The sequence below is a fragment of the Bombus pyrosoma genome, linkage group LG12 (genome assembly GCF_014825855.1).
Source record: "Bombus pyrosoma isolate SC7728 linkage group LG12, ASM1482585v1, whole genome shotgun sequence".
Lineage (NCBI taxonomy): Eukaryota > Metazoa > Arthropoda > Insecta > Hymenoptera > Apidae > Bombus > Bombus pyrosoma.
The window spans coordinates 9,832,744-9,854,333 of NC_057781.1; the positions used below are offsets into that span (position 1 = coordinate 9,832,744).

General features: G+C 43.5%; 1 protein-coding gene across 3 annotated transcripts in view; it reads left to right on the plus strand.

Annotated features, from left to right (window-relative positions):
- LOC122573326 (amyloid beta A4 precursor protein-binding family B member 1-interacting protein-like) overlaps window positions 1-21,590 on the plus strand; it is a 144,217-nt gene that overhangs the window by 53,429 nt on the left and 69,198 nt on the right. The window contains exon 1 of one of the 3 annotated variants that reach the window (XM_043739509.1): window positions 12,661-12,855. The exons of the other annotated variants lie outside the window; for them this stretch is intronic. Coding sequence (XP_043595444.1) covers window positions 12,676-12,855 — 180 coding nt within the window. The 5' untranslated portion in view covers window positions 12,661-12,675. Of the gene's footprint in view, window positions 1-12,660; window positions 12,856-21,590 lie in introns of those variants that run through there. 3 annotated transcript variants of the gene reach the window in all.

Genomic DNA, 21,590 nt, shown 5'->3' on the forward strand with positions numbered 1-21,590 from the left:
TTATTGAAAGACGTGGTAACAAAACAAATAATCAAATCGAAAGCATAGGAAAGTATGTCAAAACGTCAATTTAATCAATTTTGTCCATGTTTCGCGCACCATTCACAATACTGTTAGTTCGATTTCATGTTATTTCTACGCTTCGATGGTCAACATGATTGAGACTACCACTTCAACCTTTGTCCCAGAATCGTATCCTGTGTCCGTAGAAATATTTTAAACTTTCTGGCTCGACATCGACGAAGAATGTTGTTTATTTCTAGAATATTTCAGACATCAGATCCTACGAAATAACAAATTTGATGGCAAAGGATAACGTTCGGAATCTTTCGTTTCGATAAGTTTTTCATAAGCTGTAGCTTCAACCATGACAAAAGTATAGCGTTGCGTGTGCAACAATGGTTCGCGTGCTTGTACGAGTACGGGAAGGTGTTCGATTATCTGTCTAGCGCGATGCGCGCGCCGGATCCTTCCTGTCCGAGAGCGGAAAGGTGAGAGAGCTTTTGCACTTGCACTTGGCGGTGCATCGGAGGTCGGTCAAGGCGCCTCTGCACAGATCGATAACCTGGCAACGCGGAATGGATAACGTTTGCAGCGTGGTCGGTGACCCCGGCACAAGCTACTCGCCAATATTCGAGTACGTTTGCCGGTTCGATCATTGAAAACCAGGCAGGCAAGACCTTTTGTCCGATATTTTTTCAAATTGCCCGGATACCGGTTTCATTGATTAATGAATCGAGTAACTCGATATCGTGTTTCGATTCGTTTGCCACTTGTTTGCCACTTTCGTCGCAATCCATTTCTATATGTAGTTTTTTTTCTTTTTTTTCTTTTTTCAGATAATTATACATTTTTTTAATTGTTATCTTAAAAGCAATCTTTACCATTATCATACAAAACTGTTAACTCTATGGGGATCCTCTTTTTGGTTAATTAATCTTTCTCGACTGTTTTGAATAAATTATCACGTATTTGATATATCGTTAGTCTTTCAAATAGATAACGATCTTTCTAGTTTCTCTTTAATTTATTTGGAAATTTTTGTGGAGAAATATCTCTGGAAGTATCACGTATCTCGAGACCACGTACGTATTTTTGCTCGGTAAATTGGAACAGCAAAGATTGTTAAACCGAGTATACAGTAGACAATCGCCGATGCACGCGTGCGTGTACGTTGTATCTCTCGTTTTATGATTCTGTTGCACGTCACGTATAAGATTTCCCTCTAGAGCGGCGAATTGCACAATTGGATTCCGAGAATGCAGATGAAACTACAACGATGTTAATTTGTCCTCTCCATAGTGAACACAATGCTTAATTGTAATGTGCCACATATCATTGTTGTTACTTCTCTTGTCGAGAGACGACTAATCTTCTGTCGTTATTACTCATTTTTATCGTGTCACTTTATTAAACGAACTTTACAAATTAAAATACTGCGAGCATCTTACGTTCGCTCGAATATATCACGATAAAACGACGTATTTATTTTGATCGATTAATTGTTAAACTACGACAGTTCATTATTTTGTACGAGGTTAATTATTTTATTGCATATCTATCTTTCGTTAGCTCGCTGTAGCGCGATCTGATATTTCAAACTCGAATTTTCCTGGTTCGCGTATACCGCGTTATCTTCCTCCAGTATGTTACCGGCTCGATGCAGTTCTCTGTTTTATCCATCGCCGGTAAAGTTTCCACGAGCGCCGTCTCAGCGCGCTCGAAACTTTCGGAATTCAAATACGTGTGGCGCGAATGCAGCTTCGAACATTTATATTAAAAATATAAGAATTAAATTATTCTTAAAATAATATTTTCCTATGAAATCTAAATGGTTCGTTTTTACGAGTCACCAATTTACAATTTCTCTTGCGATCTGATTAAATTTTGTATTATACACCCTGTAATTCTCACTTAAAACGATTAATTCCTGGCAAACTAAAATTAAATCGTCGATCGAAATTATCATATTTCCTAAACTTCGTACTGTCTTCGCCGTTCTTCTATTAACATACGCAATTATTTCCCGTAATCGTATTTGAATAAAATTGTACTGCTCGTAATGGATCATTAGTTAAGATAGCTGCCAGCGTATTCACAGCATCGCTTAGTCCTTGACATAATAAAGGTAGAATCGTGTTATACCAAATGATTAGGTACATCCACCATAAAATAGACAAATGTCTGAGAACTTCCGGCGGCTATTAGTATGCGGGCTTCGTTGTATCCGCATCCGTGCGACTCTTCTTAGCATTGTTAAGCGACCAGAGCTTCTGTACCTCGATATTGCTATGTCCGGTTCTAATTCCCTGTGATTTCATTGATAGAACGAAAAAATTTCTTAGAACCAATATGCGCTCTCCGGCGATCCCTCTACGAAGAAATTGATCGAATTGAATCGTACCGATGGAACATCAGGCTAAATGAAGGTAAAATTTGCTTTAGCGTGTCGCTAAAAGTTGGACCAGGATGCTTGGCAGATGTTAGCATCCGCATAGGGATCTTCAAAGAGAAGGAAAGTGCTCGAAAGTTTTTCTAAAATGACCCCAAATTTTCATCTTAAATTAAGAACTTTAATTTACGCTACCTACTACTTTCAGTCCAGAGAGCACCAGAAGGAAGCTTAGAGTGTCATTGTCGAATAGAAGTTTCAAAAGAACAATTTAGTCTGTCATCGGCAGAGATGGAGCATCTGGTTTCGAAAGCTAGACCTCTTTGTTGGTTTTCGGCCACGGCAACAGTGTTGTGCGTGAAAAGAAAGAAACACAGAGAGAAAAGCGTGGAAAGGAAGACCGAGCGTGTATAGAATAGTCCAGGTAGCGGCTCGACCCACGTGCCCAGAGGCAGCTGCAATTTGACAGGTCTTCCTCCTCTGCTTTAAACTCCCTCGTATCCTCGTAAGGCGATCCTCTCTTCCGCGTCTCGATGAGGCTTCTGTTTTCGTCAGCCTCGGGGTCAGGCGAACCGTTATCACTGCGCCTCGTTGCAGGTGACCGCATCACGCGAAACCGATACCGCGATCCTTGGTTTGATTCAGTTTGTAACCCAGAGAAACGAAGTCACCCTTTACGCGAATGTTTGCAACTGCTGATAATAAAAATCTTACTATCGCCAAAAGACGATCCGGGTATACCTAGATTTTCCCATTTCCTGTAAAATTCAGTTTACCGTAAGTTAGGGTAAGTGGCGGAATGGAGAAGATCGATGGTAATTGTCCGAGTTTTCCGACCACCAAACTCTTCTCTCGAGTATCAACACAAACGAACTTCCATTTTCATGACGAGGGTAGGTAGCAGAGAAAATCGAAGGAATAGAAAACTCCTATCTCGCATCAGACACGCGACCCGTCTGCCATCTGTTGCTGTCCTCTCCTAATCTTTTTCGAGATCTGTGCAACAAACTGGAAATACTACTACCACTGCACAACTCTCGAGCATCTCTTTAGCTCTGCTTAAAATTCACGAAGCTTTTCCATTACGCGATCATTTTACATTGAAGATTCTGTTGAAGATTCAAGATTAGGACCAACGTGTTATCCATTATAGCTGGACATTCTAGCATTTAAATGCTAAGTTTGTCATTTTCATTTGACGTCTCCGTGTTTGGTCCGTAATATCTATTTATGGGTCAATTACTAAGATACATACATAAAACGTTCAAAGCATACTGCTTATAAAATTGAGGACATAAACTAGATCTCTGGTTAGGTTCTATTTCTTTCTTTCTTTTTTTTTAATTCAATAAATTTTCATAAAAATTCGTAACCCGTCGACCACCTCTGTAATTCACTATAATAGCAATCAAGGATTAGGAAACGTCGGAGCTATTTTCAGTAATCGCTTTAATTGGAGTACTCTGTAGAACATCGTAAACCCAACTAAATCCCCGTTGCATTTTCTCTACTTTTCCATCTACAATACGATCTCTCGTCAAAGAAGTGCTACTAATGACGAAACAAGCAACGAATTCGTGGGACTGTCTGAGGAGGGGAGAGGACTCTCGAGACGGATCGAAGGTTCGAGAAACGAGGAATGACGCGCGGTTTTAAGTGCGCTCATCCTCGTGGCTCGATGTCTGTACCGTATTGCCGAGGCTCAACACTCTCAACCTCGACACCTCCGGAACAGGGGAAGCCTGGCCCGTCGCGTATGTGTACGGGTCTCGTCCTTTCGGTTGCAGCTGCCTCGTAGCTGCAGCACGTGTTCTTCTTCACCGGGGCAGGTGGTTGGCGTCGTTAAGCAATCGCCTCCCCCTCGACGAAGGCCGAGATTTGAACGTGGCACGGTCGACCAACAGGAACGAGAGATCTTTTACGACAAAGAGGAAACGTAGTTTGTTGGACGAAGAAAGCAAGTGGTTCAGCACGAGGCATGGAAGAAAAGAGGGTAGGTGTTCGGGATCCGACGGGATGAGAAAGGTAGCTGAACATAATCGAAGATATAATATACATGAAGGCGGATTATACGGCAAAGTTGGAGCGATATTCGCGAAAATCCGATCATCCGTGGATCAGCGAAATTGTTTCCATAAGAGAGGAGCCTGATACTTTCAAAGATACCGGGTTGGTTTACCGGGAATGGAATTTTTGTCGTTCAGAATCGTGGTTTTATCAAAATTAATTAATTTGTTTGTTCGGGGAGTTGAATCGCTTCGTGGTTAACAAGGTTATCTTACAGTTACGATCTTGTATCATCTTAGCTTCTTCGCATAATATCTGTTCATCTTTTGAATGCTTTCGATATGTCTTTCCTTTCACGAAAGAAACGTAATTCTGAATTATAAGAACCTTGGCGACTGGGTTTTCATCCCTCTGACGTGTCAGCATAGCGCGCAACTTAGCTCAGTGTCTCGTAGTCTGTGGAGAAGTTACGCCACCACGAATCGCCGTGAAAAAAAGAAACTGAGTGTAAAGAAGTGAAAAAAGGATGGTACGAAAGAATAGCACGAAGGGAAGAAGGACGGAACGAGAAGCAGGTGATGAGATCTTGGTTCTCGCTCGTGACCGGTTCCTGGATCATGGATATGCAGTTTACTGCCGCTTAATAAGCTGTAATAAGGACTGCCGGTACCCTCGCCATTCGATATTCCGTATGCGATAAATCTCACCGACGCGGCCGTAACGCGAATTGCGCAGGGGCGAGTCCACGAGACGAGCAGGTGAATCGTGACTCGTTTCGATACCGGTGACGACGCTGTCTGCCAACGTGGCCCCTTCTAACGAGCTTCTTCCAAAGCTATCCTCCCGGTATCCGTTCCGTTTGACTTTGATTTGTCCGTTGCTCGATCGTCGTCGACAGAATAATGGAACTCGACGATTCCTTAACGAGTTCTCTGATCATTGCACGATCAATGGATGGTGATCTCTCGTAGCCGAAATCCCATTTTATTTATTTATTTATTATTTATTTAGTCCGTGCCTCTCGGCTTTGGACGAACTTTCACTTTTTAAAACCCCTTATTGCACTTATCACATTCTTACCTCTAATCTAAAACTAATGCTTACGATCTATTTCAACTTATGCCTACAAATTATTGCAACTTAAGCCTACACACTATTGCCACTTTGGTCTTTTTGCTACCTTCCTGTCATTCCACCCCTTCTTGTATTGCCTTTACCCTTCTTTTCTCTATTATCTCTCTTGGGTCCATTAGTCCTTCCCCAGTCCCATTCAATATTTTTTCCTTTTCCTTTGCTCCTCTTGTTATTTCACATTCTTTTACTACATGTCTCAGGTCCTCTTCTTCTCTTCCACATAATCTGCACCTTCTTTATTCCTCCTCTTTCCAATGTTCTTTCGCTTTGGTCTCGTTTCCACCAACCTGAATCTGGCTATAATTTTTCTGTCCTTCCACTTCATCCTCCCTTCCAAGTACTTTGGCATCTCATCTTTGGTTATGTTCCTGTAGTGTCTGTTGTATTTGGATTCCCTTATCCTTTTCCTCCTCTCTTCTGTTTCCCTCTTCCTTCTTTTACCAGCTCCTTTTCCGATTCTAGAGTTCTTTCCTCGTACCTTGCTGGAAATCCCATTTTTCAGCTGCAATTTTTACTTAGAACACCATGGATTTTCCCGGTTATTCGATAAATCTATAAGATGAAAGTTTCGATATCTGTTCGACCGTTTGCGGAGAGACACGCCAACGGCAGTCGTAAATTCCCGTTACGATTTGATAATATTCGTTATTTCCCTATTTCGGTTGGGATAATAGAGATAGTCGAACTGATTATAACACTGAATTAACAGGTTACAATATACACTTTATTGCAACAACTTTGTAGATATAAATAGTAAGTAACAAGTTAAACCGATGAATGATCAATGAAAACCAGTCAAGAGATGGTGACTGACCTAAGTCTGAAGGATCAGTCAAGATATTGCCTGGTCAACGGATGAAAAACCCGTGATGTTTGGTGACGATGCTGTCGAGGAGGAAAACTATTGATGGGTTTTGGCAGTCTCGCTAACGATTATTTGCAGCTAAATATGACCGGGACAAACCTGCTTTTCCCAATTTTTACCTGATTGAACAATAACTCCAAGGGACGTCTCTACCTGAAAGATACTTTGCAACAATTAAGAACGGTAAAGTAAAATTGTTTAGTTCGATGGTCGTTCCTTAGAATTATTGCGGTATGACTAATTACATTTGTACAGCTGGTGACTTTCTTGACCGAGGGATGGATTCTGATTTATGTAGAGAGTCAAGGAACCTAACAGTATCGAAACATCTCGAATAAATTTTCATCTAGAAAAATCCAGAGCTTCGGAATTAGATATTTCGCTGGAAAGCGACCAAATTGTTAGAAGAAAATATAGACGAAATTGTTAAGAAAATATGGAGGAGAGAAAATTCACGCGAGAGTTAAACGACCGTCGGTATCTCCGTTCCAGGAAGCTTCGTTAAATAAATTGGTTCGTACACTTTACGTCCCGACACCTTCAATATCTCGACACATAGGTATGCGAGTATACGACACCGCGGAATATTTAGCTGCCTGGTTCAACCGCTACTACGAGGAATTATGGACAATAAACAGACAATAAAGGCACGAGGAGCCTGAGCGAAGGGAATTGGAGCTATAATAAATCTCACTTTTTGGTTGGCGGCATTGGGTTAGGTCTCGTCTACCACGCAAACTTATCGTTAGGATCGATCAGGGTCTTAACGACATAAGGGTTACGTTCTTGCCCTTGTGAATAGGGGCGGTCCACCCCCTCGTGCGGGCTTCTCCGGGCTTCCTTTCGATGGCGATTCGACAAAGAATCTTCCTCTCGTTTCTCTCTCTTGTTCCAAGGACTCCACTCATCCGACTGGATGTTGTGGGGCGAGAGGAGAACAGGAAAGATGGAGAGATTTTTCTTCCTTTCTTCTCCCGTCTTCTTTCTTTCTTTGGTAAATCAGATGCAGAATCGTCTCTCGTCGCAGCAGCGTGCAACAGTTGGCGAGGAGGAAACATCTGTCGGTCGCGGCGCATGCGTATCCCTCAGGTAGAACCTGCACCAATCCAGGGATTCTCAAATTTTTCACGAGATTCCTGAGACTTACTTGCGAAGATCGTTTTGATCTTGTACAGTAAGCAAGCAAATGATCGATTGGTAGATCGAAGTTATGGTACGTCAAAGTTTTTTTTGGAATTTTATTTTCGTTGCTTTATAGAACTTGCTTCTTAGTACTGAAATTAATTGACGATATTTCATTTTTCCTGTCTCGTAGAAGATATTTCAATTGATTCTTCCGAACTTTGTAAACATTGAAAATGAATTGCAAACGAAACTGAACGCAACAAACGCAATATTTTCCTGTATCTCAATGAGCAATTGGTTCTTTTCAGAGCTCGCGTAATTACTCAAGCGTATTTATGCGAGTTGTAATAGGTGCTCGCGATTACGAATCCTAACGATCGTTGGCGTAACAACGGCCGCGATAACGCAACGACTGGGCGATTGTCAGGACAAGAGAAGTTGCAGTTACCGGTACGATTAAAGAGCGTACAATCGCGTTCCAGTTTTAAGAGCTGAACGACTCGTTCGGAAAGAACGCCGCGTGTTTTGACGATCACGTAATTGCTCGCAGCTTTTCCGGTCGCTTTTTCCGCGTGATATTTTCATCCGACGGAAGTAGGTGACTAGTTCCACCGCATGGTAGCTCCTATTAGACTTTCCTCTCGTCGAACCAACAAATTTTAGTAACGATCATCGTTCAGAACCGGATGATTCGTCTTTGCTCAGGCCATTTCCAGTTCTATTTTTACGGCTTCGTTGTATGTATATTCGTCGAACAGAGAGTTTCAACCACGTTGCACGGCTATTTCAAAAAGAATAAGTTCAGCATCGTTAATTAGACGAGGAAACATAATTTTCCTTTGGGAAACGTTTTTATGCTACACGCATATATATGAGTATACTAAGTATTTGAGTATGAGTATAAGAATGAGTATTTCAAAAGATGCCTTGCAATCGCCGCGCAAAGGTTAAGTTTCTTATCCTTCCTCCATACATTATCTGTCAAATGAAATACGAAATCTCATTAAAGAAAGTGCAACGGCCGTTCCGTTGCAGAGAAAATGCTGCTTAGACGCTTCCAGTGGTCGTTTGGCCGACTGTTTAAGGCCACCGGGATTAATGGATTAATTACAGGCCGCTCGTTTGTCCTGTCGTTTCCTTGGTGAAAAGGAGCGACACAGCCGTCCGATAATCCGGCTGTAATTAAAATTTAACGTCTCTTCGGTTTCCAATAGCTCGCCGAGTGAAATTCAATTAGCCCTAACGACGAATTACGCCGATCGCGTTCGATCGGATCTACAACGAGAGTTCAAGATGGCCGTGGAGTTTCTTTCGATAGGGTTGCGCTGACTCATACGAAAATTGCGTATCCGCTTCCTGACGCGAGGGTTGAAACGCCCTCCGTGCTGTGTCCCACGCCGGCTATCGTTTGTTATTATTCCGATTCTGATGCAAATTCATCGGTCACTCGAACGTTTTATTAGTCACTGGGTGCAATATGGTGGCGGCTGTGACGATGGTGGTCAACTCGATGCAAGATTATCCTTTAATTCTCGCTGCAACATTATCGACGGATCTATGTAAATTGCTGTAAACGAAAAAAAAAAAAAAAAGAAGAAAAGAAAACAGCACGACCGTGGTAATTGGTAATTTTCGACGTTAAACGAAACAAACGCGATCGCGTCGCATTTGGTATCGTTCGTTTAAATTTCTGCAGTGACCCGTGGCGTTCAAACGGTTATCCTGCAAACTGCACGATGCAATTGGAAAAAAGCGGAAAAGCAAAAAATAGAAAATGGCAAACAACGGTGAAATACGAACACAGAGGGAATGAATAATCGAATCGTTGGGTGTTATTCGGTACAAAGGTACGGTGCTCGTTGCCTGGTACCGAGTTACACGCAACGTCTACGAACGAACGGAAGGGACGTGCTTTCGTTAATTTACGACACCTTTGGGTTCTCGAATTTCGTTTGATCGCTCTCGTTGCGAAAGTTAGGAAGCGAACGTTCGCTTCCCGCTACTTTTTCCGCGTAATTGAAGCGATATCGAATCCCCTGGAACGACGTAGAATATTAGTCTCGCAGCACGAGGTTCACCGGTAGTTACCATTTCTAAATGTGTATCTTTTTGTTAGTTGGCGTGAGGAGTCAATACGAGGGTAGAAATCTACGCGATTCGTTTAATCTGGAGAAACTAACAGTTTACGTAAAAATAAGACGAGAGAATGATACAACTGGTAATTATCATTACGTTACATCGGACCTGTATCGTAGATGCATTACACTCCATAAATGTCTGGATACTTACGACACAAATTTTATTGACGATTATTCTTCGTGCTTGACGCACGATAATAAATAGTATTATTCTCGATCGAAGTACTTGGCACGGTAATTTCTTCGACATGGCTCGTGCCACAAAAAAGATTCCAGGCTGAAGAGAATCTTCGTCCTTGCGGTGGTTCGTGACAGGAAGCACTCGATGCTTTTGATCAATGAGCAGTGATCACCGGTAGGAAGCAGAAAAATAATATGTTTCGATGGACGCGAGAAACGAGCGGAGAAAACCACAGATATTCCCGCTTGAAAACGGCCTGTGAACGTGAAATTAATAGCAATATTCAGCGGAGTTACGCAAGCTGACAGATGTCCCCGGTATAGTTTGAATCAGTTGACCTACATCCATTCGGATGCGATCTTCGCCGAGGCAGATTTCAAGGAAGACATTTTTATGCAATATTCTGTTCAATCGTAACCAAGAACCAAGAGATGTAAAAGAGAAGATACAAGAAGAACTTTGGTTTTGTATCTCGCGTTGGTTTTCTCGTTTTCAGCAATGATCATGAATATGAGTCTCCGTGCAGTTATGGAAGATGTAAAAATGTACAAAGTAAAAGTATCTGTGCCTTAGAATTTCCTACGAACGCATAAAATTCAAGAACCTAGCGACATCGCTGGTTCGACGAAGATCAGTTTCGCGATGAAAAATTTGAGCTGCGCGATCGTTACGGTGTAAGCTGCATGGAAGCTGAAAGATCGGCGAATTAGATGGTATGGTTGACGACGCCGCCACAATGCAACCTTGAAATACGAAAGAACGTCTATTCTGAAATTCAAGAGCGCAAACTGGGTCACCCGGATCTCGATACTTCCTCCTTTTTTTCTTCTGTATCGTAGAACTAGTCCTTGGAGGTTATCTCGCCTATAGGTGTGCCTCCTGCGAACCGTTTCGTTGTGTAACGAGAAGTTTCTCAGAGGAAATGGAACGAGCTGTATTGTCTACATCGGTGGAAGAAGGATCTTTGAACTTGGTTAAGATTCGCGATATCGATGCCTCGTGATCTTTTGCGACGACGTCTATTGATCGATCATCTTCGAAGATGACACGATAAAATTCCTGATCGTCGCGAATTAAGAATAAAGAGGAGAGAAGAGGGTGAGCAGAGCAACTCGGAATTTCAGGAAAAATATCAGCCAAACTACGTTAACCCGTTACAGAAGAAAAAGGAAAGGCGAACGAGAGAAGAATTTTACGAAGAATGTCATAAACCTTGTGTTTTGATCGAGAAATTTCTAAAAATACGCTCGATCGTGGATAACGACAATTTTACGAGCTCGTAAACTGTCGTCTAGAGAAGATAACCGAGACAAAGACGTTGAACCGAGATTTGTTGGAAAAGTGTGGAGGTTTGGATCGGTTCGCAGGAACGAAAAGGAGAGGATTTTGAGAAACACTGCGTATCTGTGCCGAGCGCCACGCGACCAGGTCGTCCGGTCGGGCTGGGTGCCGGGTGTTGTTGAAATCAACGTGGTGGGGTTCCTTCGACGACCACAACCGGAGCCTTATGCCTTCAGTCGACTCTCGGCTCTCACTGCGACTCGAGCTGGCTGAGATTCCGTTAATTAAGCATCGAGCGATCCGCCAAGGGTGGCTGGTACACAACAGGTGAACGCATCACCGCGTGTACGCGATCGAGATCTGATTACCCGTGGAGAAAATCGGTCGTCCGAAAAAGATCTCGTCTGAGATTGCGTACGACCTACAGACACCACAAAGGACTCGTGTTCGACTCTCAACGAAAGCTAATTATTGCGAGGCAATCGTTGAAACCGTAAGAGACCATTGACGAAGAAAGATCAGAGGATGAATTAATTTAATCGACGAATAAAGAGAAACGACTCGTACGAGGAAGAACATCGAATATCAAAAGTATCAAAGACCTGTTGAAGAGGATTCAAAGTCGGAGAAGGATCCAGTGTCTGCAGGGTCGCCGTGACAAAAGGCTACTATTTTAAAGCCGTGTACCCATTTGTGAATCCCGCGGAGACAGACTCGAGCGATCGTCACGGTCGATCCGAAGATCGATCCGACCAGTTCCTTTTACCGGTCGATCACCCCGATCCCGCGTCAGACTCGCTCGTGGAGCGGGACGTGCACGTCGCGTACGCGTCGTCGGCTGTTAATTAGTACGTGGGTGCCGTGATAGAGCGAAGGAGGTCGGTCGACTGTCGGGGAAGAGGGGAGGGTGTGCACAGAGCGAGAAGCAGACCGAGAGAAGAGAAAAGAGAAAGAAGGAAGGAGCCGAGAGAGTGGCACGGTGGACGCAAAGAGATGCCGAAAGCGGAGGGAGCACGATTTAGAGGAGCAGAAGAGAGCATCGAGAAATAAAAGAGGCGAGAAGAGGGTTGGTTAAGCGAGTGAAGCCGGAGGAGACAGTTAAATAGATGCAGGAATCTGTACGCGGCGCCATGCTGCTGTAGCAGTGAGAAAAAATATTCGGTTTCCTCGGTGTCTCTGTGTGTATGTTCGTGTCCGTGTCGATGTAACATAGGAATCTCAGGAGCGTATCAGTCAGCACGTTTGCAACCGGTTAAAGGGACGTGAATTCGCTCGAGGACCAGTTTGCGACAGTGGCATTAACCTGTCCGGACAGTTAGAGGAAACGGTGAACGACGTACGTTTCGTGAACATTCTCGTGGCTAAAGAACACGAGCGAAAGGAATCGTGGCGACACACGATCGCCAAAATATCTACTTAATATCTAAAGAGGCTTCGTTCGATCGTTTCCTTTCTTTTTTTTTTTTTCTCATCCGAAGGGGAGATTCGATCGATGATCCTCGAACAGAGTGACTATTTTGTTTTTTAAACGACGAGCGAATATCGATCGAAAATGTTGTGCGGCTCGTTCAGGAAGAAGAGGAGGCATCCAGGAGAGGAGTATCGATTGGTCAGATCCAATACGATGCCTAGAATCCTGTCCATGAAGGAGGGCAGTTTGGTCACGGTCCGGAGAACAAAGTCCTCGAGGGTGGCGGCTCGATCCTCGCATCTCAGGGATCTTCTGCACACGGTAAGCCATAAACGCGCGCGATCTTGTGTCGCGATTCGTTACTCGTCGCTGCTACGTGGCGGCATGAGTCGCGCTATTTTCTATCGCAATAAAGTCGATCTCGATACAGCGAAGAATTTGGTTCGCGATTTGTTGTTCTTTACGGTGTCTTGGTTCATCGATATTTATCATCGAAATATTAATCGATACTCTGGATTTATCCGTCATAGATCGATTTTTCGAAATGACGCTTCGGTTAATAAATTTTTGTTAATTCTTTGGAGAAAGGATTCGAAGGATCGTCCCTTAATTTACAAATTTTATACGACGAAAATGTTAACATTCTAACACCGTATAGAATTGGTTTTATTTGTTTGACGAGATCGAAACTGCGCTTTTTGAATGCCGCGCCAATTTAGCATCAGGTGCGCTTTATAGTTCTACATCAATCCTCGAAACATCGGTGACTCTTTCGTGTTTCCATCGCTCGAAAGCAGCTGTTTGAACTTGGATAAACGACTTCGACCATGTAACAGCTGCTACCCGCGAGGCGATTAGATAAATTTAGTAAAATCACCACTCAAAGACATCGTGTTCCACTCAGAAGTATACATCAATTTACGAGAGCAATCTTTCTAAACGCAAGAACACGATAACGTTTTATCTTCTTTCGTGATGCATTCTCTATGTAAAAATTCTTTTCTTTCTTTTTATAAATAAAGCATTTATAGAAAATGTAATGTTACGCGAATACGTAGAATGTACATAATGTACAAAAATATACAAAATATGCAAAGCGTGGTACTCGTTAGGATAATTAACAGCCGAAACGAATCTCTGGTTAGATTCGATTTTTTAAATCGGGTTTAAGGAAACAAAAATTTGCATAAACATTCGCAGTCTGGTCGTAATCTAAAATTCATACATGCTTAAAATTTCTCCGATACAACAAAATTACGGTACTTACAAGATTGCTTCAGCCGAAAACTATCGATTTAAGTTAGGTCAGCTCCTCTGAATTTACATAACCTACATATAAGATATTCATCGAAGACGCGTCGATCGATTCCCGGAATCGTAATTCTCGATGGTCCGCCCCGTTCCACCGATTGGTGAAAATTCCAAGGAACACACTATATTCCAGGTCTACCTGCATTTTGCTCCGTATTCGTATTTATCCGACAATAAGAAGCTTCGAACCGGCCAATCGATTGTCCCTCAAAGGTCTCGAATCGTCTTTTCCAATTTACATACGTGAATTCGAACGCATTACGTCGTTTACATATGTATGCACGCGACGACGTAGTCCGGCTGGCGTGTACATGTGCGTTTCATTGCATAATTTACGACGCCGTGCCCGGACACTATTGCAAGAGCGATCGAAGCGTGTTTAAACGGTCGAGGTGGTATCGATTTGTTTGGAAGCGAGAAGCGAGAGCAATCGACGAACGATTCGAGTCGATTTGCCGATTCAGATTCCGGCTAATCCTAATCGTGCGATTTACGCGGCTAACACCCTCATGATGGCCTTTGCCAATCCAGCTACTTGTTTCCGGTCGAAGCAACTTGCACGCATTTAGGGGAGTCGGCTGATTTGCAGCTGATTCATGGGCCATTGTCTACACTTTGCTGGATTCCTGAGCTTGGGAATTGTAGCGATTTCAACGTTCTGTTAGATTAATTTGTTTGTCGGACACCATCGATAGGACGATCCAATTATAAATATTCAGAACAACGATATAAATCAAAGCGAAACAATTCTCACGAACGTGTAAATATTCTAAACCTTATTTCTTTTAAAAATATATTGCAAAACCAATAAAGAAACTAATAAAGAAATACGAAGCTCGTGCTCGAGGAACCAGCATACCTCCAACAACCTTCCAATGTAACATACTTAACCACGAAAAAAGCGTCCGAGAAATGTGAAAAGAGTAAAACAGGTAAAGCGAACGAGGCAACGAGGCTAGCTACGCGTTGCATCGTGCAGAAATTCGGCACGTCTTCCAAGAAGCTCGGTGGATTCCTGGTTACACGATCGTTTCAGGGCAAAATACGGAGTAAGCAGGGGGAGGGGGGCTGGGATGGTATCGATCGGTGGATCAGGGGATCCGGTCACGATGAGCTTGGTGGCTCGGTGCCGGTTCCATCGTGTTCATCGTCTTTGTCGTCGTCTTCCCGAAACTCCCGGTGTTCCTTTTTCGGTCTAAATCCGGCCACGGAGAGGCGCCTGCGACCACTCGCAGAAGTCGCCACGAGATACTCGTGAGAGAAAGAAGGAAAGGGAGAAGAAAGACCAAAAGGAGGCTGTGCAAGCCACCTTCTCGAGATGTTCGCCTTATAAGGCGTCCTCTGGGTGCTCGGCCGTCCATTAGAAATCCTTTGTCGTCCCGACCTCTTTTTCCGGACGGATTCTCGAGGGCTTTTCGTCGCCGGGATAGAATTCGCGGTCCAACCTGATGGATAGCGAACGGATCGCTAGGAGCACGTTGGTGTTGGAATACCGCAGAAAGGGTTTTTAAGATAATGAGAAAGCGAGCTGTTCTTTGTCCACTTGAGAGAATTACCTGACGAGAAGACGAGCGACGAAGGATACCGTTGAAACAACGCGATCCGAATGAGCTTTCTAACGCTGTAAAACCAGGATTCTTCGCGAGATGAGTCTTTTTACGAAAAGAAATCTACTCGGCGTCTCCGGAGATCGGCCAGCTCTGATTCCTTTACCGCAGCCTCCGGTATTGTCCCGGATTAAGCCCCTTGCTCGTTGCTCTTCGTTTGTTTGCAGCATTAATGAGAGGGTCGTATAGTGTCTGAGCGCTTTCCATTCGAGCACGGATCATTGGCGAGTTGCAATTATTACGAAGCTGAAACTTCTTCTAATAGAACTCACGGAAAAATTAGAAGAAAAGAAAACTTCCTCTTTCCCTTTCCAGATCTTCCATGACTGTATCGAATCGTTTTACTTATTGTCAGTTTCATCATCGTAATATATGTAATTTATCTACGATAGATCAAAACTAAGGTATTCGGAATGGTATTTTGGGGATGAAACAATTTACGTTCCAGTTGTTTAATCGCGTACTTAAAATTACAAATTCGCATAAACGACACTGTCTGCGTACAATAATATGATCAAAATTCAATTACCTGCTAAGGTTATAAATATCCTCTTGGCTTCAGAGTAGCAAGAAAATCGATCACGAGCAAGAAACAGATTCCATTTCGGCAAAACAAAATTCTAACAGCGTGAAAATTTGTTGCTCGGCTTGGTTAATTCCGTTAAGGTTTTTCGACCGACACCTTTGTGGTACGTGTCTCACCTCGCTCCACCTCTCTTCTTCCACAGAAGTGCAGGGAAACGGTCTCGACTCGATTTCTATAATTGCCGTAGCACTTTTTCAACGGCCTTCATTGCCAAGTAATCGCCACTGCCTTTCACTATTCAACGTCCAACGAGAAGTTTTCAATAGATCGTTCGACTCGCATAGTCGAAGAGCGTAGAACCAGGAAACCCAGCTGAAATATATCGTGAACAGCGATCGAATTCGCTCCACGGAGGACAGTTTTTTCACCCCTTCAGGGTAAAACGCGCCGGAGAACAAGCGATTTCATCTCGCTGGCAATTTGTGTACCCGGTCAGCCCGGTTCGTTCCCTGCCTGTCCGCTTTTGTTCGCTCTTTTTGTTCGTCCCATTCTTCCTCCCTTCTTCTTCGTCTTCTTCTTCTTCGTCTTCTTCTCCTTCTTCTTCTTCTTCTTCATCTTCGTTTTCTTCTTCGGCGCGGTCTTCTCCTCTCGTTGGAATTCCACCTCCCACTCCAGTACCCGCGAAATATCTCGACGCATTCTTGCGCATCGTGCTGGTCCGATTTGTGCCTCCTGACGGTCTTAAGGACCTGTTACGACTCCTTTCAACCATACAAGGATGGTATATGGTGCTATGGAATTAAGGGAATAACTTGTAAAATTATGGAAACAAGTTTTCGATGATCCGAGGAAGATGATGTCGTTTCGTTGCGTTTTAAGAAGTCCGAATTGCAGGTGAATGAACATTTCTAGAGAAATGGAAATGATAGAAAATAATTGAATCGAATGTAGAAATAGCTTTTTTGTTAGCTGGTTTCGCTTGAAAACGGCACTACCTGTTCTAGTTCTGTGACTTATCGCAGATATCCTATTGTATTCTATAGAAACGTTTTACTTATTTTTATTCGATATACCGCAATAACTGACTTATACAACTCATAACAGGACGTTAATAATAATAAGAACGCTTCTGGCAACTATTCTCGCCTAAGGGGAAACGAGGCTCGCCAATCTCCGTAACTGGCAGCAGATATCATCGATCCCGTTCCCAGATCTTTCTCGTAGATTTACACGAGACGCCTCTAAATGCGTTTCTTCCCGCTTTTCTTCCGGTAACCTTCTATTAACGTCTCGACGATGCCGCGCGGCGTTCCCTTGAAAATTGCGCAATCGCCGCGAGATCTAGCACGCGGATCGTTCTATTAGCGCTGACGAACACCAGTAACTACAAACCACGGTTCGACGAACTTCCATCGTAGCGACGCGCCCTATATTTCGTTATCACGCCGTCGTTAAACCAGTCGACTCGGCTTTTTCCTTTCGCCGATAACGCGATTCTGCAGTTCAATTGTCGCCGAGGGTTGCGCAACAACTCGTTCTTAAACCGTTGCTTTTTACGTCGTAGAACAACGAAAGAAAGGCCGCTCTCCTTTTTTTTCTCCAGAACATAATCACATCGTGTTCTGTGTCGATATTCTATGGAGAAAATAGACGTACGGTACTGGCAATATCGAATATACGTGGAATTTAATTTAAAACAATTCAAAAAATACGGAATTAGAGCAAAGCGGAAAGTCTAGTCTGAAACGAAGCATCGCACAAAATGCAATTTTATTACTAGCCGGCGATTCGTTTGACTCGATTCGTTGGAGCGTTCTTTACCTCGCACGGCATCCTCTAGATTGGTTTACGCCGGTTTCAATTTGTGGCGCCGTCCGCGAGGCTTCTTCTAATTACCGCTAATTAGAGCCGATGCTGTAAGTGCCGGCTGTTCTCTGTTGGCTCGTTGAAAGGAATTCCCTCGACTATTGGCGTCGCCTAGTTTCCAGGAACGTTACTTTATCCGGCAACGGGACAGAGACTCTGAAAACGATACCGGCGCTTCTTCTTGCGTTACATTCTCGTTAGTCTCGACATTTTGCATATCAAAAATTTGGATCTTGGCGTTTGCGAAGGGTAACTCGTGGACGAGCGTTTAAGCTTTAATCTATACTTAAATTATTCAAGTTTATATAATTCAAGTTTAAGTTTCAAACTTTAGAATCAAAACTTTTAGATAAAATTTCACAGTTGCAAATTTTGTAACTCAGAGGTTCGTATTTCGTTTCAATCTAAAACCCTAATTTACGAATAAAATTTCAAATTACAAATTTTGTGATTTTTGTGACAATAGATTAAATTTATTTGTAAAACCGTAAGCATACGACTTCCTACGTTAGATTTCAGGCTCCAATTCGAATGTTACGACTTTCAAACGTGACTGTTTTCCGCCGTCTATTCTTCGTTCTCCAACGAAAGAGGAAACGAAACGCGTTCTCTGTTTAACTTACATTATTCACCCTGTTCCAACAGGCTCCGTTTCACGTATGCAGTTTCCCGGCGTTGAGAACGAGAGGAAAAATTCGAGCACAGTTGAAAGAAACATTAAAAAGCGTCCAACAGCGTTCGTACGTGTTACAGGGGAACTCTCTGGTAAACTTGGTCGCGGCAACAATCGCGTAAGTCTGTTACAACTGCACAAAGGTCCGCGAACGAGTATGACGATTCTAGGAGAAGTTAAATCGGGCCCACATGCGCATTTCATTGGGCGTGGTCGTTGCAGGTATTCCATTTAATCCCAGCGACACCGGCGACGAGGCACGATCTACGTTGCTGCAGAATTCTCAGCCGCAGTAAACTATCGAGTTCATGCTTCCATATTTCGTTAAACTCGCCTCTAAACTCGGACAACAAAAAACGATGAACGCGGTTGTCTAGCGTTCTTTGCAGAAGCTACACGATCTTGCTGGCATTTTCTAGAAAAATTGTTCACACAATGAACTGTAATGAATTGTTACGCTCGATTCGTGCTAGTTGATACGACCATCTGCACGCTGGCAAATTCTTGGGATCGAGATCTATAGCTTTATTGGTGTGCAAAATGGTACAACTCTTCTTCAGGTTATTTATTATGAAATCGACAATAATCGGTGGCTTTGGTGACTTGGAAAAACTTCTATGATACGTTATCATTGCGTGTAATTTCGATAAACTCTAAGAAAATAACTTCCCAATTTCTTCAAATCTGATATCTTACGTCGAACGCGATGAATCTCTTTGGTTTTCTTGACTGGCCAATGCAGCGGCGAGGGACTCCTGAAAGGACGCTAAGGTCCTGTCGTGGGATAGCCTCCGCTTCCCAGGGACCCTTTTGGCCTCGGTAAGCTCGTGCGGCGTTTATTTCTTTACCCTCTTCTCTCTTACCTCTTTTTCTCTCTCGTAGTCGTTGCTTCATACCTTGCCTCTTACCGCTCTGCGAGATGTAAATCTTTCGAGATGAACTTTTGCCTCTTGCGTCAGCCGACGACTTCAAAGGTCCGAAACTCAGACCATGAGCTGGTCAGCTCCATGGAACAGACACGGTGGTTACAGCACCGGCACCACCGGTTAAAAATTAACGACGTACTTCTTCGTTCTCTCGGAGAACTCTTTTACACGATTCTCGACAACTCGACGAATTCGTGGGATTTGTTAACGTCGCGTCTCCGAAGTTTCGTGATTTTTTTTCTCCTGACTGGGAGTAGTTGTAGGTTGAATTTAAATTTGTCGGCTGTTTGACTTTGACGTTGATTAAATATGTCGGCTCGAGGTTAAGATAAAGGAAAAAGCTGTTGTAGAAAATGTTGCGAATTCGAAACTTTAGCTGAAAAACACCCGTTAATATTTTACTAACACAAAGATGTACGTATCTTTCATCAAGCTTTTTCTCCAATTTCACTTCAGTTGTAAATTATATTACATAATTCTTAACATAAATTCGCAAAAACAAGCAAAATGTAAATGAAACTGTTAGATGTAGCAGCTGAAAGCTTCGCATTGAACGTCATCGAATCCATGTTCATTTTTCGCTTGTACTTGAAAATGCCGATCATTATACCGTCAAGTACCTTTGCTACGAGCGGCAGCTATCCGCCATATTGTCGATATCGGGGGACACACGAGCGTGGACCGTTCGCGAGAACGGTACCGTCGGCATCGAAAGCGAGAAGAACCTAGGAAGCGCATTAGCTCGCCTGAAAAGTGGCACACGCGAACCAACCTGGCAACTTGTCGCGAAGGAACGAGCACACCGAGAGAAAGATACGAGTGTGAAGCTGCTCCGTGAGAAGAGTTCGGAGATTTCGACACATTGTTTCCATTCGCACCTATCTCGTCCGGGCCACGAATTTCTTGTAAACTCCCACGCGTATGGTCGCTGAGATCGTTCGAGAAACGCGAGGTCGGGCTTCTCTAGGTGCATTCAACTCGTCCCGGGCAGCGTTGGTGGGGTTTAATGGGCAGCATGTCGTTCCGTGAACACCGGCAATCATGACTTACGCGTATCGACGCGCGAGTGCGCGCGAGAGCAACCCTCGGATACGCGCGAAACGCATAGGACGCCCGAGCATAATGCCACGGGAACGCTTTACTCGTGGCCTGTTTCAATTTAATGCACAATTGCTCGCTCCGTGTCCCGCTTTGCGTTTCCTTTCTTCGCCGATCGGTTCTTTCGTTTATGTGCACAGCCTCGTTGCTTTGTATGTGTGTTCTTGTATATATGTTCGCGGCCGTTCGTGTGGCCTGGTTGAGTTTTCAGGATAATGCAACGACGAGAAATGGGCTCGTTGTTCCTTGTAGGTGTCACGCGGACATGATAATCATTCGCGATATGAGCATTTTTAATAGCGACCCGTGAGAAATGGATCAGATTAAATGGTTTGTAGCTCGATAATTGATATTATATTAACGGTTATTATTCTTATTTCTCGATAATTTATATCGAGAATCTAAATCGTTTAGCAGCTATTTTAAGTACGTGAATTTCCTATGAAGAGACGGGACATGAGTCTTTCGAAAGATTTATTTCTATATTTAGTACTATTTTTCGGCCCTTCAAATAACGGTAGTCGCGGTTTGACTTGGCCCTAGAGGCTGACTTATTCAAGTAGCGTAAAATAAAATAAAAAGAGTACATCATTCATGGAATAAAATGAGATAAAATGTGAAATCGAACATTGGCTTTCCCTTTATCCCCGGACAAGACGATATTGATAAGCGCATTACGTAATCAGGAGAACAGTTCCCGTTTTCTCGAAGCGATCGCAGTAAGCTAAATTATCAAGAGCCTTCTTCCTGACGCGGTTCCTGGAAAGCCGCTATTACCAACGGCCGATAATCAAGCGATAACGATCGTCCGTGTCCAGCAGCGGCGAGAGTGTGCGGCTGGTAGAATGCATTTTGCATGCACCACGGTATCCCAGATTACGGCGCCGAGCGCTGTTAATTGGTGCACACAGCACGATTGCGCCAGGATGCAACTGCCGGTGTGACTGCATTCTCCTCGCTGCAGCGCTCGCTAGTCCGAATTCTTCGCGTGTTAAAATGAAACGCGAGCTCGATTCTCCATCCGCGGATAATTACTCCTATCTCGGCAC